Genomic DNA, 13,145 nt, shown 5'->3' on the forward strand with positions numbered 1-13,145 from the left:
CATAGAGATGTACAGCATGGAAACAGACCCTTTGGTCCAACCTGTCCACGCCGACCAGATATCCCAACCCAATCTAGTCCCACCTGCCAGCACCCGGCCCATATCCCTCCAAACCCTTCCTATTCATATACCTCATCCAAATGCCTCTTAAATGTTGCAATTGTACCAGCCTCCACCACTTCCTCTGTGTGTGAAAACGTTGCCCCGTAGGTCTCTTTTATATCTTTCCCCTCTCACCCTAAACCTATGCCTTCTAATTCTGGACTCCCTGACCCCAGGGAAAAGGCTTTGTCCATTTACCCTATCCATACCCTTCATAATTTTGTAAACCTCTATAAGGTCACCCCTCAGCCTCCGATGCTCCAGGGAAAAGAGCCCCAACATGTTCAGCCTCTCCCTATAGCTCAGATCCTCCAACCCTGGCAACATCCTTGTAAATCTTTTCTGAACTCTTTCAAGTTTCACAACATCTTTCCGATAGGAAGAAGACCAGAATTGCACGCAATATTCCAACAGTGGCCTAACCAATGTCCTTAGTCCTGCCCTTCATAGTAATAAACTCTTGGCACATCCCAAAGTGTCTTTAAGCCCACAAAGAAGTGTAGTTACTACAATAATGTAGGAAACATAACAGCTAATGTGTGCACAAGATTTCATACATTCATAATAAATTAGTAACTAATCTACTTTAATGGTACTGGGTGAAGGGTAAATTTTGGCTCAGTGACCGTGGAGTCTTTAATATCCACCAGAGAGGAATCTTGGTTTAAAATCTCATGCAGCTTCATCAGGTTTAACTTTGTGCTGAAGTTTGGTTCCATGACCTCTGACTCGGGGTGAGACTAAGCTATGACTTAAAGGAGAATTGGGTCTGGGGTTAGTTTTCGACTATAACTACAGAAGGTGATTATTTCTTGCGTTACTTTGCAGAGAACAATCCTCCGGGGGGCGCTCTCAGTGACCCGCTGCAGTTATGCATTGTGCACCCACCGCGGAGCAGACACTCTGGAACAGAATGCAGCAAGTCGAGCAGGTCAGGGCTGAGCGGATCAAACAGCGACCCACTGCTTCAAGAATTAGTTATAGAAGGTAACAAATGGAACGTGAAAGAGGGGTTATAGAACATAGAACATAGAAGAGTACAGCGCAGTACAGGCCCTTCGGCCCTCGATGTTGCGCCGATCCAAGCCCACCTAACCTACACTAGCCCACTATCCTCCATATGCCTATCCAATGCCCGCTTAAATGCCCATAATGAGGGAGAGTCCACCACTGCTACTGGCAGGGCATTCCATGAACTCACGACTCGCTGAGTAAAGAACCTACCCCTAACATCTGTCCTATACCTACCCCCCCTTAATTTAAAGCTATGCCCCCTTGTAATAGCTGACTCCATACGAGGAAAAAGATTCTCACGGTCAACCCTATCTAAATCCCTAATCATCTTATACACCTCTATCAAGTCACCCCTAAACCTTCTTTTCTCCAATGAAAACAACCCCAAGTGCCTCAGCCTTTCCTCATACGATCTTTCTACCATACCAGGCAACATCCTGGTAAACCTCCTCTGCACCCGTTCCAGTGCCTCCACATCCTTCCTATAGTATGGCGACCAAAACTGCACACAATACTCCAGATGTGGCCGCACCAGAGTCTTATACAACTGCAACATGACCTCAGTACTCCGGAACTCAATTCCTCTACCAATAAAAGCCAGTACGCCATATGCCTTCTTCACCGCACTATTTACCTGGGTGGCAACTTTCAAAGATTTGTGTACATGGACACCAAGATCCCTCTGCTCATCCACACTACCAAGTATCCGACCGTTAGCCCAGTACCCCATCTTTTTATTACTCTTACCAAAGTGAATCATCTCACACTTAGCTACATTGAACTCCATTTGCCACCTTTCTGCCCAGTTCTGCAGCTTATCTATATCCCACTGTAACCTGCCACATCCTTCCTCACTGTCTACAACTCCTCCGACTTTCGTATCATCCGCAAACTTGCTCACCCAACTTTCTAACCCCTCCTCCAGGTCATTTATAAAAATGACAAACAGCAATGGTCCCAAAACAGATCCTTGCGGAACACCGCTAGTGACGGCACTCCAAGATGAACCTTTGCCATCAACTACCCTCTGTCTTCTTCCAGCCAGCCAACTCCTAATCCAAACCTCCAACTCACCCTCAATGCCATACCTCCGTATTTTTTGCAGTAGTCTACCATGGGGAACCTTATCAAACGCCTTACTAAAATCCATATACACCACATCTACTGCTTTCCCCTCGTCCACCTCCTTAGTCACCTTCTCAAAGAATTCAATAAGGTTTGTGAGGCACGACCTGCCCTTCACAAAACCATGCTGGCTATCCTTGATCACATTATTCCTATCCAGATGTTCATAAATCCTATCCCTTACAATTCTCTCCAAGATTTTGCCCACAACAGAAGTGAGACTCACTGGCCTATAGTTACTAGGGTTATCCCTACTCCCCTTCTTGAACAAGGGAACCACATTTGCTAGCCTCCAATCTTCTGGCACTACTCCTGTAGACAATGAGGACATAAAAATCAAGGCCAATGGCTCTGCAATCTCCTCCCTTGCTTCCCAGAGAATCCTAGGATAAATGTCATCAGGCCCAGGGGACTTATCTATTTTCACCCTTTCCAGAATTTCCAACACCTCTTCTCTACATACCTCAAAGCCATCCATTCTACTTAATTGTGACTCAGTACTCACATTGACAACAATGTCCTGTTCCTGATTGAATACTGACGAAAAGTATTCATTCAGTGTCTCCCCAATCTCTTCAGCCTCCACACACAACTTCCCACTACTATCCTTGACTGGACCTATTCCTACCCTAGTCATTCTTTTATTCCTGACATACCTATAGAAAGCCTTAGGGTTTTGCCTAATCCTACCAACTAAGGACCTTTCATGTCCCCTCCTTGCTGCTCTTAGCTCTCTCTTCAGGTCCTTCCTGGCTACCTTATAACTCTCAATCGCCCCAATTGAACCTTCACGCCTCATCTTTACATAGGCCGCCCTCTTCCATTTAACAAGGGATTCCAATTCCTTATTAAACCACGGCTCCCTCACACGACCCTTTCCTCCCTGCCTGACGGGCACATACTTATCAAGGACACTCAATAGTTGCTCCTTGAACAAGCTCCACATATCAATTACACCCTTGCCTTGAAGCTTACTTTTCCAGGCCACACATCCTAAGTCATGCCTCACAGCATCATTATTTCCCTGCCCCCATCTATAACTCTTGCCCTGTAGTGCACACTTATCCCTCTCCATCACTAGAGTAAAGGTCACCGAATTGTGGTCACTGTCCCCAAAGTGCTCACCTACCTCTAATTCTAACACCTGGCCTGGTTCATTACCCAGAACCAAATCCAGTATGGCCTCACCTCTTGTTGGCCTATCTACATATTGTGTCAGGAAACCCTCCTGCACACATTGGACAAACACTGACCCATCTAACGAACTTGAGCTATAGCTTTCCCAATTAATATCAGGAAAGTTAAAGTCCCCCATAACAACCACCCTATTACTTTCACTCTTCTCTTGAATCATCCTCGCAATCCTTTCTTCTACGTTTCTAGGACTATTAGGAGGCCTGTAAAAAACTCCTAACAGGGTGACCTCACCTTTCCTATTCCTAACCTCAGCCCAAACTACCTCAGATGGCGAGTCTTCATCCATCGTCCTTTCCACAGCTGTAATACTATCTTTGACAAGCAATGCCACACCTCCCCCTCTTTTACCCCCACCTCTGACCCTACTAAAACATTTAAACCCTGGAACCTGCAACAGCCAATCCTGTCCCTGTTCTACCCATGTCTCCGTAATAGCCACAACATCGAAGTCCCAGGTACCAACCCATGCTGCAAGTTCACCTACCTTATTACGTATACTTCTTGCATTGAAGTATACACACTTCAAACCACTTTCCTGTTTACAGGCACCCTCCTTTGAAATTGATGCCATGTTCCTAACCTCCCTACACTCCAGGTCCTGCACCCTAAAGCTACAGTCTGGGTTCCCATGCCCCTGCAGAGTTAGTTTAAACACCCCCCCAAGAGCACTAGCAAACCTCCCACCAAGGATACTGGTGCCCCTCAGGTTCAGGTGTAGACCATCCTGTTTATAGAGGTCCCACCTTCCCCAGAAAGAACCCCAGTTATCCAAATACCGGAATCCCTCCCTCCTGCACCATCCCTGTAGCCACGTATTTAACTGTTCTCTCTCCCTATTCCTCGACTCTCTATCACGTGGCACGGGTAACAAACCAGAGACAACAACTCTGTTCGTTCTAACTCTGAGCTTCCAACCTAGCTCCCTGAAAGCCTGCCTAACATCCTCAGCGCTCCTCCTACCTATGTCATTGGTGCCAATGTGGACCACGACTTCGGGCTGCTCCCCCTCCCCCTTAAGGACCCGGAAAACACGATCAGAGACATCACGTACCCTTGCACCTGGGAGGCAACATACCAAACGTGAGTCTCTCTCGTTCCCACAAAACCTCCTATCTGTGCCCCGAACTATCGAGTCCCCGATTACTATTGCTCTGCTCTTCTCCACCCTTCCCTTCTGAGTAACGGGGACAGGTTCCGTGCCAGAGGCCTGAGCCCCGTTACTTGCCCCTGGTAAGTCGTCCCCCCCACAAGTATCCAAAACGGTATACTTGTTCTTGAGGGGAACGGCCGCAGGGGGTCCCTGCACTGGCTGCTTCCTCCCAGTCCCCTTCACTGTCACCCATCTATCTGCCATCTTTGGAGTTATTACTTCCCTAAAGCTCCGATCTATGACCCCCTCTGCCTCCCGAATGATCCTAAGTTCATCCAACTCCAGCTCCAGTTCCCTAACACGGTCTTGGAGGAGCTGGAGATGGGTGCACTTCCTGCAAGTGTTTTCAGCATCGACGTCCATGGCATCCCTCACCTCAAACATGTTGCAAGAGGAACATTGCACTGCCTTCACTGCCATCCCTCTGAAAGTAACCTTTTGTAAAACAAAAACTGGGTCTAAAGAATACAACAAGCAAAATGCAGCACTTACCTACTTACCACAACGGGTCTTATTATTTAGGTTAGAGGAGGAGGGTGGGTGGGAGACACTACCTCTGTAGTGCCTCGGGTTCTTCTCCTGCGCGCTTTTAAAGGGAAAAAAACCTACCCGGCTGCCCCTCTGGTCTTCGTCACTTCCCCCTGCTGCTCCCGCTCTTTCTGTAAAGAGAGAAAAAAAAACACCGCTGCCCGCTACCGGTAAGTAATTTTAAAACAAACTGTCTTACCTTAGCTGCTGCTCGCTGCTGGTGCTTTGAAAATTGTAGAACCTTGGTGAGGTTACACATGCAGTACTGGTCTCCATTTTAGGAGAAAGTGAGGACTCCTCTTGCTGAAGGGCTTATGCTCGAAACATCGACTCTCCTGCTCCTCAGATGCTGTCTGATCGGCTGTGCTTTTCCAGCATCCCACTCTAATCTTGACTATGATTTCCAGCATCTGCAGTCCTCACTTTCACCTTGGTCCATATCCCTCCATTCCTTGCATATTCATGTGCTTATCTAAAGGTCCCTTGAACACCCCTGTTGTATCTGCCTCCACCTCCTCTGGCTGTATGTTCCAGACTCCTACCACTCTGTGTAAAAAAAACTTTCCCCATATATTTCCTTTTGAACTGTCCCCCTTTCACCTTAAACGCATGGCCCTTAGTTTTAGACATTTCAACTCTGGGCACTTTGGAAGGAACCAAACGCAAACACAAGAATGGAACTGTAATGGTGGACCCAAAATGATTGAAAAGATTGGGCTTTTTTCTCCAGAAAAGCAAAGAAGAAAGGGTGGCATGATAGTGGTCTTTAAAATAGTTAGAAGTGTAAGGCACCAGGAGCTTGTTACCAGTTTGGGCAGGACCTGAACTGAGTCTATCTGTGCAGAGGTCATTGCTAATAAACCCAACAGGAAACTCAGGAGCAACTCCTTTACACACTGCTGGTGAGAAGGTGGAGCTCCCTGCTGTAGGAAATAGATGAGGTGAATAATGTATTTAAAGGGAAGCTGGATAAAGACATGAGGGAGAAAGGAACAGAAGGTGATGTTAATAGGATGAGATGATTAGGCATGGAGGGATGGTTGAGTGGAGCATAAAAGCCAGCATGGATTAGAGAGAATGCTGACCTGTTTCTGTGCAGGTTACGATGTTTGGCATGTTATTGCCAGATTCCAGATATCGTGATTTGGCTCAAGTAGATTGAAGAATGTGGTTTCACATAGATTAGATTCCCTACAGTGTGGAAACAGGCCCTTTGGCCTAACCAGTCCACACCGACCCTCCAAAGAGTAACCCACCCAGACCCATTTCCCTCTGACTAATGCACCTAACACTACGGGCAATTTAGCATGGCCAGTCCACCTGACCTGCACATCTTTGGACTGTGGGAGGAAACCAGAGCACCCGGCGGAAACCGACCCAGACACTGGGAGAATGTGCAAACTCCACACAGGCAGTCACCCAAGGCTTGAATTGAACCTGGGTCCCTGGCATTGTGAGGCTGCAGTGCTAACCATTATGCCATCGTGCCACCCCTTTGCACATGCACTTGATTCAAAGAAGCAAAGCTCTCCACTTGGTGATTGCACCTCTCCCTGGAGGTTTTTGAATAACAGCAGGAACATATGGAGAGTGAAAAAACATCATAATCTCAACATCAAATGTTTTTTCCCCTTTTCTCTTGAACATTTACATGGAAATTTCAGAATCTTGCTATTGGTGGATGACTACCTTATTTGCATGCACCTGCATTGCGTTGGCTAGTCAATCAGGTGTTTGGTCTTACCTGAGCTCAAGGATTTAGATTCCTCCAGTCTAAGGATTGCTGGGAAATGGGAGCTGTTTTTTCCAGCAGTGAGACTCAGGGCAGGATTGAACTTGGTGGAAGTGGATGGTAGTACAGTTACTGGTAACACATGAGCAGGAGAGATGGTGAGATGTGCCGGTGAGTGAGCAGAAGCACAGAAGGCATGAAGGGGTTAATAGTGTAGAGTGTGAGGTGAATGAGAGCATTGAGTGGACATGATGCTTGCATTGTAGGAGTTATCTATTAATGTTGGTTAGACCTGTGTGGAGTGGCAGGGATAGAGTGAATGAAAGCTCTGTCAGTGAAAGGTAGACTAGAGAAATAGTGGCATTTACACTGACAGGGCACTGTCCATTTTGTATTAGGTGCAGAAGTACATTTGATCTCATGGACATTGTTAAAGACTAACATTTTAGCTACAGGCTCTAAATGCTCAGAAAATCTCCTAACCATCTCTGTCCAATTCCAGTTCAAGTTGCAGTATCATGATGTTGGTGCATGATCAGAAATGTGCTCCTTGAAAGGACGGAAGCTGATTTAATAATGATTTTCAAAAGTTTTAAAGGGAAGAACCTTTCCAGGCCTTGAATAATGTGGGCTATGTGAGAGCATCAGGGAAATTGCGTAAGGTATCAAATCTTGATATCAAGACTGAAAAGTTGCGTGTTCATAATGAGGTCCTGGACATTGAGACAAGACTCTCACCACTGAGATGTGAGAGGGCCATTAACAGGGATTATCACACATTCTCACCCTCACTATTACTTCGTTATGCTTTGACAGTGCATATTAATGAGGACTATCAGCATTGGACCAGTTAGGTAGATTCAAGGTTACAGAAGATGGGAGATGAGGAGGATCGGAGATGCAGGTGAGCATTGGAAAAATCATTTGTAGAATTAACAAGGGCATGGATGAGGGTTTCAGCAGATGAACTGAGGTAGGTAGGCAATGTTATGAAGATGGAAATGGTTTGAGTGATGGTGGGAAACTACAGGGCTGCAAGGTTAGCACACGTGTTGAAGATTGCAAACAGCCTGGTTCACTTTCTGCTACTGGTTTTCCCCTTTCGAGACAGACTGAGGTCATGTATTGTCACAAGCTGCGAATCTGACCCATGAGATTGAGATCCAGGAAACTAATATTTTTCAGGTTTATGGCTGCTATCTGAAACCTGAGATTAGGTTACGACCTTGAAATTACTTCCTCGTATCTTATTAATAAAATACATTTTCATTTCATGCAAGGGCTTTGGTTTCACGTTTCTTTCTTTCCCTGTAGCGAGAGTTTGCAATGTTACCATTGTCACTTTATCCCAGTTTCTTGAAGATTGGAAATGACTGACATCCTATGTGAATGTACACGGTTTACCCAGTCTCTGTACCTGCCGAAATAAATTCTGTTCTAAACTGGTGAAGCCTCAAATTTGAAATTCTCAACCTTGTTTTGAAGTCATTCCATTTTTTCAGCTTGCCAAACCAAGCCCCATACCAACCCCTCACCACCCCTAGCCCCATATACCTCTCTACTTCTTTAAGATAAAATCCACGTCTTGGTCTGAATCTGTCCTAATCTTTCCTTATGTGACTTCTGTATGCTCCTCTGAAGCACCTTGGGCTGTTTTATGACATCTAAAATATCCTATAAATGCAAGTTATTGTTGACTAATATCTAATTTGGCGGGACAAGTTCACCTTGATAATTATGACAAGTTCACCTTTCTCATGTTTAGAGGTTTGTACAGACGTCCAAACCCTGATGAACAGCCCACCACTCTGATGGGGCAGCCTGATGATTTTGGTTGCTTGTAGGTTGACTTTCAACTTACCCCCAATGTGAAACAAATGCCCCCTATTGGAAAGTAATGGATCCTTTCCCAGAGGACCATCTTTTACCTCTCTTCAGGCCTGTCCTGGACCTGACAGGGGGTTAGACACAGCCTAAGCATGTACCCTTTGCCCACACATTGCTCCGAATTCTTGTGTCAGCCTAGAAATGACCTGAGATATGTTTTCAAAGATCTGCACTTTGTGGGAAGTGCACAAAATGCAGACAGCAATAAATTATTTTCTCAAGATTGCAAACTGTAATTCAGGAAGTTTGAACTACTGATTTTCTGTTGCCAACTGCTCCTATCCATGCCCAACATTGACAGTTGACCTGTTAATGTCCATCTCCTGCCCCACCAAATGTGACGTGGTCAGAGTCTTCATAATCAATTGGATTTCAATTCCCTGGTGATATTCTTCAGCCCCAGTCATTTGTCTTTGGGTCTTGGTGACAAATTTTCATTTTCTGGACACTCCAGAGCAATTCTGGAGGAATGGGAGCACTCATGACTACGTTAGGCCATAAGATATAGGGACTGAAACAGGCCATTTAGCCCACTGCGTCTGTTCTGCCATTCAATGAGATCGTGGCTGCTTCTCCCTGCCTTCCAAGTCACATTTGGGTTGCAGCTTGCATGGGGTTAACACTAACAAACCTAGGTTGTCCTCAGCTCCTGGCTTCTCCCTTCCTACCTGCAGCATCCATTTTGATACCCGCTGCCCTCTTTTTGGTTTGCACCGTCTCTCTCATTCTCACAAAATTCTTTCCGTTTTACTCAGAGTTGGTGGTGAGCTGTGAAGCAGCGACGCAAACAGACGAGAGGCCGGACATGCAGGTTGTGACCCTGCGCAGGGGTCACAGGTCAGGAACTCCCAGGTCGAGGCCCAGGTCACTGGTGGATTACAGCAGCTACAGAGACACCAAGTTATTGGTTGCGAGCTTCTTGGAGCACTCGTCATGCACTATGACCCCGGAAGTGCAGGAACTTGTGGAAAATATTCGATCAGTGTTGCAGTCTGATGAGGAACACATGGAGGAGGCAGTGGCAAGTGCTAACATACTCGATCAGGTAAGGGACAATCATTTCAACTGTGTTTTGGTTCTCACTGTCTCTGGGATGCTACATCTATATATCAAAGAGGATCAATCAGGCTATGAAGGATTCCAATGCATACTGTTAGATTGGCAGGTGATTTGGGAAATTTCCTATGAGGAAAGGTCGAGCAGGTTGGACATACTCACTGGAGTTCAGAAGAATGAGAAATGACCGTATTGAAGCTTAAGATTCAGAGGTGGCTTGACAGGGAAAATGCTGAGAGGATGTTTCCTCTTGGGAATGAACCTGGAACTAGTTTCAAATCCTTTCAATGTACGTGTCGCCCATTTGAGACCGAGATTAGGAGAATTTTTTTTGCCCATCAAGGGCAGTAGGTCTTTGGAACTCATTTCCAGAGACAGCACTGGGGAGTGGATCTTCGAATATATTCAAGACGGAGGGAGACAGATTGTTGATTTGTAAGTGAGTCAAGGTTTTGGGGGCAGACAGGATAAGTGAACTTTTGGTCACATCAAATCAGTGATTACCTTGTTGAATGGCGGAGAAAGATCAAGGAGCTAACGGTCATCTCCTGCTTCTATTTCTTACATTTATTATGAGAAAAATGAAAAGAAAAATAGCAAGAATTTGAGAATTAAATAAACCCAAACAATGGAGCTGAAATCCAGCTGATATTGCCAATGCAGTACTGAGGCAATAGTACACTGCCAGAGGTGTGCTCTTTTGGACGAGACATTACATAGAGATCATATATGCCCCTTAAGTAGACATTAAAGGACTCATCATACCACTGAGAGAAGGATAATGACCTGCTCTGTCCTGTGAAATTCTATGTACAACATATTTTTCTTCCATTGGATACTCGCCAGGGATTGTGGCTTTACATGTGCGCTATCGATGGTATCGGTTTGTAATGCGCCAGGTTATTAACATGGATAAGAATTTCAAAAACGATGAAGTAATTGAGAATTAGGAGTCAATGAACGAGGGAATTTTTACATATTTTTAAAGTAACTTCAGAACAACCGAATGAATGTTTCAGGGCAGTGACCTTTCACCTCGAATTAGACCCCCACCTAGAATAATCTGCCCAGTTCTGGGTACCAGACATTAAAAACGCTGCAAAGGCCTAAAGTGTGCGAAGGAATTAATTAGAATGGTGAGAGACTCCAGCATGTGGAGTGACTAGAGAAACTCCAGGCTGTTTTCCTTAGAACCGAAAAGGTTAAGGGGATAGTCAATCGACACATTCCAAACGCTGAAGGGTTCTAAAAAAAGAGTAATAAGGAGAAATTTGTTTCTAGGACAGGAGGATAAGTAACCAGAGGGCACAGCCTTCAGGTAATGAGTAAAAGAACTAAGTTTATATACACAATTTAAAAGAAATTGTTCATAGAATCTGGGAATCACTGGCTAGGCCAGCATTTCTTGCCCATCACTAATTGCCCAGAGGGCAGCTAAGAATCAACCACATTGCTGTGGATTTGGGATCACATTTAGGTTAGACCAGGTCAGGATGGCAGTTTCCTTTTCTAAAGGGCATTAGTGAACCAGATGGGTTTTTACTGTGGTCACCATTACCCTAAGGTTTTATTCAGGATTTTTATTGAATTCAAATTTCACCATCTACCACGATGGGATCCAAACCCATGTACTCTCAGAATGTTAACTTGGGGGTTCTGGAGTTCTAGTCCAGTGACAATACCACTGTCTCCACAGATTCAACAGTAAACTTTAAAAGGAATTCAGATAAATATGTAAGGGGGACAAAATTGCAGGGCCATGCGCAATTGACCAAGAGTAGAGTGGAACTAATTGACACCTGTACTGATTCTTTTGAAAGATATGTTTGGCTGATTGGTCTCTTTTAATACAACATGATTCAGTAATTCTCAGGAATGTTCCACACAATATGTGTAATCTCACTTCTGCTTCATTCTGGAGAGGGAACTGCTGAGTGCAACTTGACCACCCGGACTTTACCTGTGTTTTTCTTTTTGGATAGGCGATTATTGGCAGCTCCGAACACAACATCTCAAACAGGGAGACACCCCAGACGCAGGGCCATGCACAACTGCTGCATCTGCAGAGCTGCGGCGATCTGAGCACATTTGCCAGCACGGAGTCAGAATCAGGAGACGGAAGCAGCGAGCACAAAAGCCATCAGGAGAGACCTCACAGTCTGGTCGGTGTGATGCAAGAGACTGTGCTTTAAATATACAGGACTACTCAAAGTGCAATTCGAGCCAGGACACAGCTTCAAAATGCCAGTAACTAATATTGCCTGGGAGGGAACTAGTTTAAAGATGGGAGTGCAATATGAGGAAACACTGACATAGAATCATACTTAACATATGGGAGAACCAAGTACAGTATGCAAGTGTAACTTATTCAGCGATAAACTGCTCAAAATGCACTTAGTTCAATGGGAGATAGTGAAAGTTGCCCTTTAAGACTCCTCATCTCAAGTTCCTGGTCAGTGAACAACGCCAATGACTCTCGAAACTGCCCAGGTTCATTAAAGCAAAATCTACTTCTGTTCCTGCTCCTTAAGCCTCATCATGTCAAAGGGCACTTTATTTGAAACAGAAAATGAGGAATTGCTAGGTCCAGCAAGGTAGCATGATGACTGGTTTAACACTGATGGTTTTCCTTTGTATCTTTTATTGCTCTGAATAATTACATGTCCTTTGCATTTTGTAGTACTGTTTTGTTTAAAATTTTAACAAATGAATTAACAGGTTTGTAATCTTTAATGTTATATATGTATAGAGAAAAATATAGATTATATATAAAAAAACTGCAACTATTCCTATTCTATTTAGATTGTCACACAACGCACTATTATATAAACATCTCCCACACTCATTAATCTACTTTGGAAAATTCTAGGTGACTGGAAATTGCACTGAAGCGCGTGTCTGATCTTGCCCAACAATGAAGAAAAATTGCCAGTGGCCCTGCTGAAACTTTGTTACTTAAATATATTGTTTCTAGATGTGATGTTGTATACCATGGGAAGCAATCTTGTCCTTGAGTTTTGTGGAGCGGGACATGACCAATGACTTGAGCACAGAATTCTAAGCTGCCACTCCGGTGCAGTACTGAGGGAGTACTGAACTGCTGGAGGTCCTGCCTTTGAAATGATATGTTAAGCTAAGGCCCTGTGTGTCCTTTCAGTTGGATGTCAAAAAAATCCCCATTATTGCCATTCTCGAACAAGAGCATTCACCTGAACTTTCTGTCCAGTATTTACCTCTTGCTTAGAAACCATCAACAACTAGTCGAAACTTGGTATCTGCAAACTACCTACCACCTTTCCGACAACAGTAACTACAGTTCATTCACTGTTAATGCCTGAGGATGTCCTGAGGTCA

General features: G+C 44.7%; 1 protein-coding gene across 2 annotated transcripts in view; it reads left to right on the forward strand.

The window, feature by feature from the left end:
• Positions 1-12,598, forward strand: part of entrep1 (endosomal transmembrane epsin interactor 1) — a 140,675-nt gene extending 128,077 nt beyond the window's left edge. Inside the window, exons 9-11 of one of the 2 annotated variants that reach the window (XM_043716843.2) lie at positions 931-1,089; positions 9,491-9,780; positions 11,774-12,597. In XM_043716843.2, the coding sequence (XP_043572778.1) occupies positions 931-1,089; positions 9,491-9,780; positions 11,774-11,983 (659 nt within the window). In that variant the 3' untranslated portion in view covers positions 11,984-12,597. Of the gene's footprint in view, positions 1-930; positions 1,090-9,490; positions 9,781-11,773 lie in introns of both variants that reach the window. The other variant, XM_043716853.2, reaches the window with a different exon arrangement.
• Positions 12,599-13,145: the final 547 nt, after the last annotated feature.

The sequence above is a fragment of the Chiloscyllium plagiosum genome, unplaced genomic scaffold, assembly GCF_037043375.1.
Source record: "Chiloscyllium plagiosum isolate Xiang-an unplaced genomic scaffold, Cpla_swu_hap1 HiC_scaffold_2, whole genome shotgun sequence".
NCBI lineage: Eukaryota > Metazoa > Chordata > Chondrichthyes > Orectolobiformes > Hemiscylliidae > Chiloscyllium > Chiloscyllium plagiosum.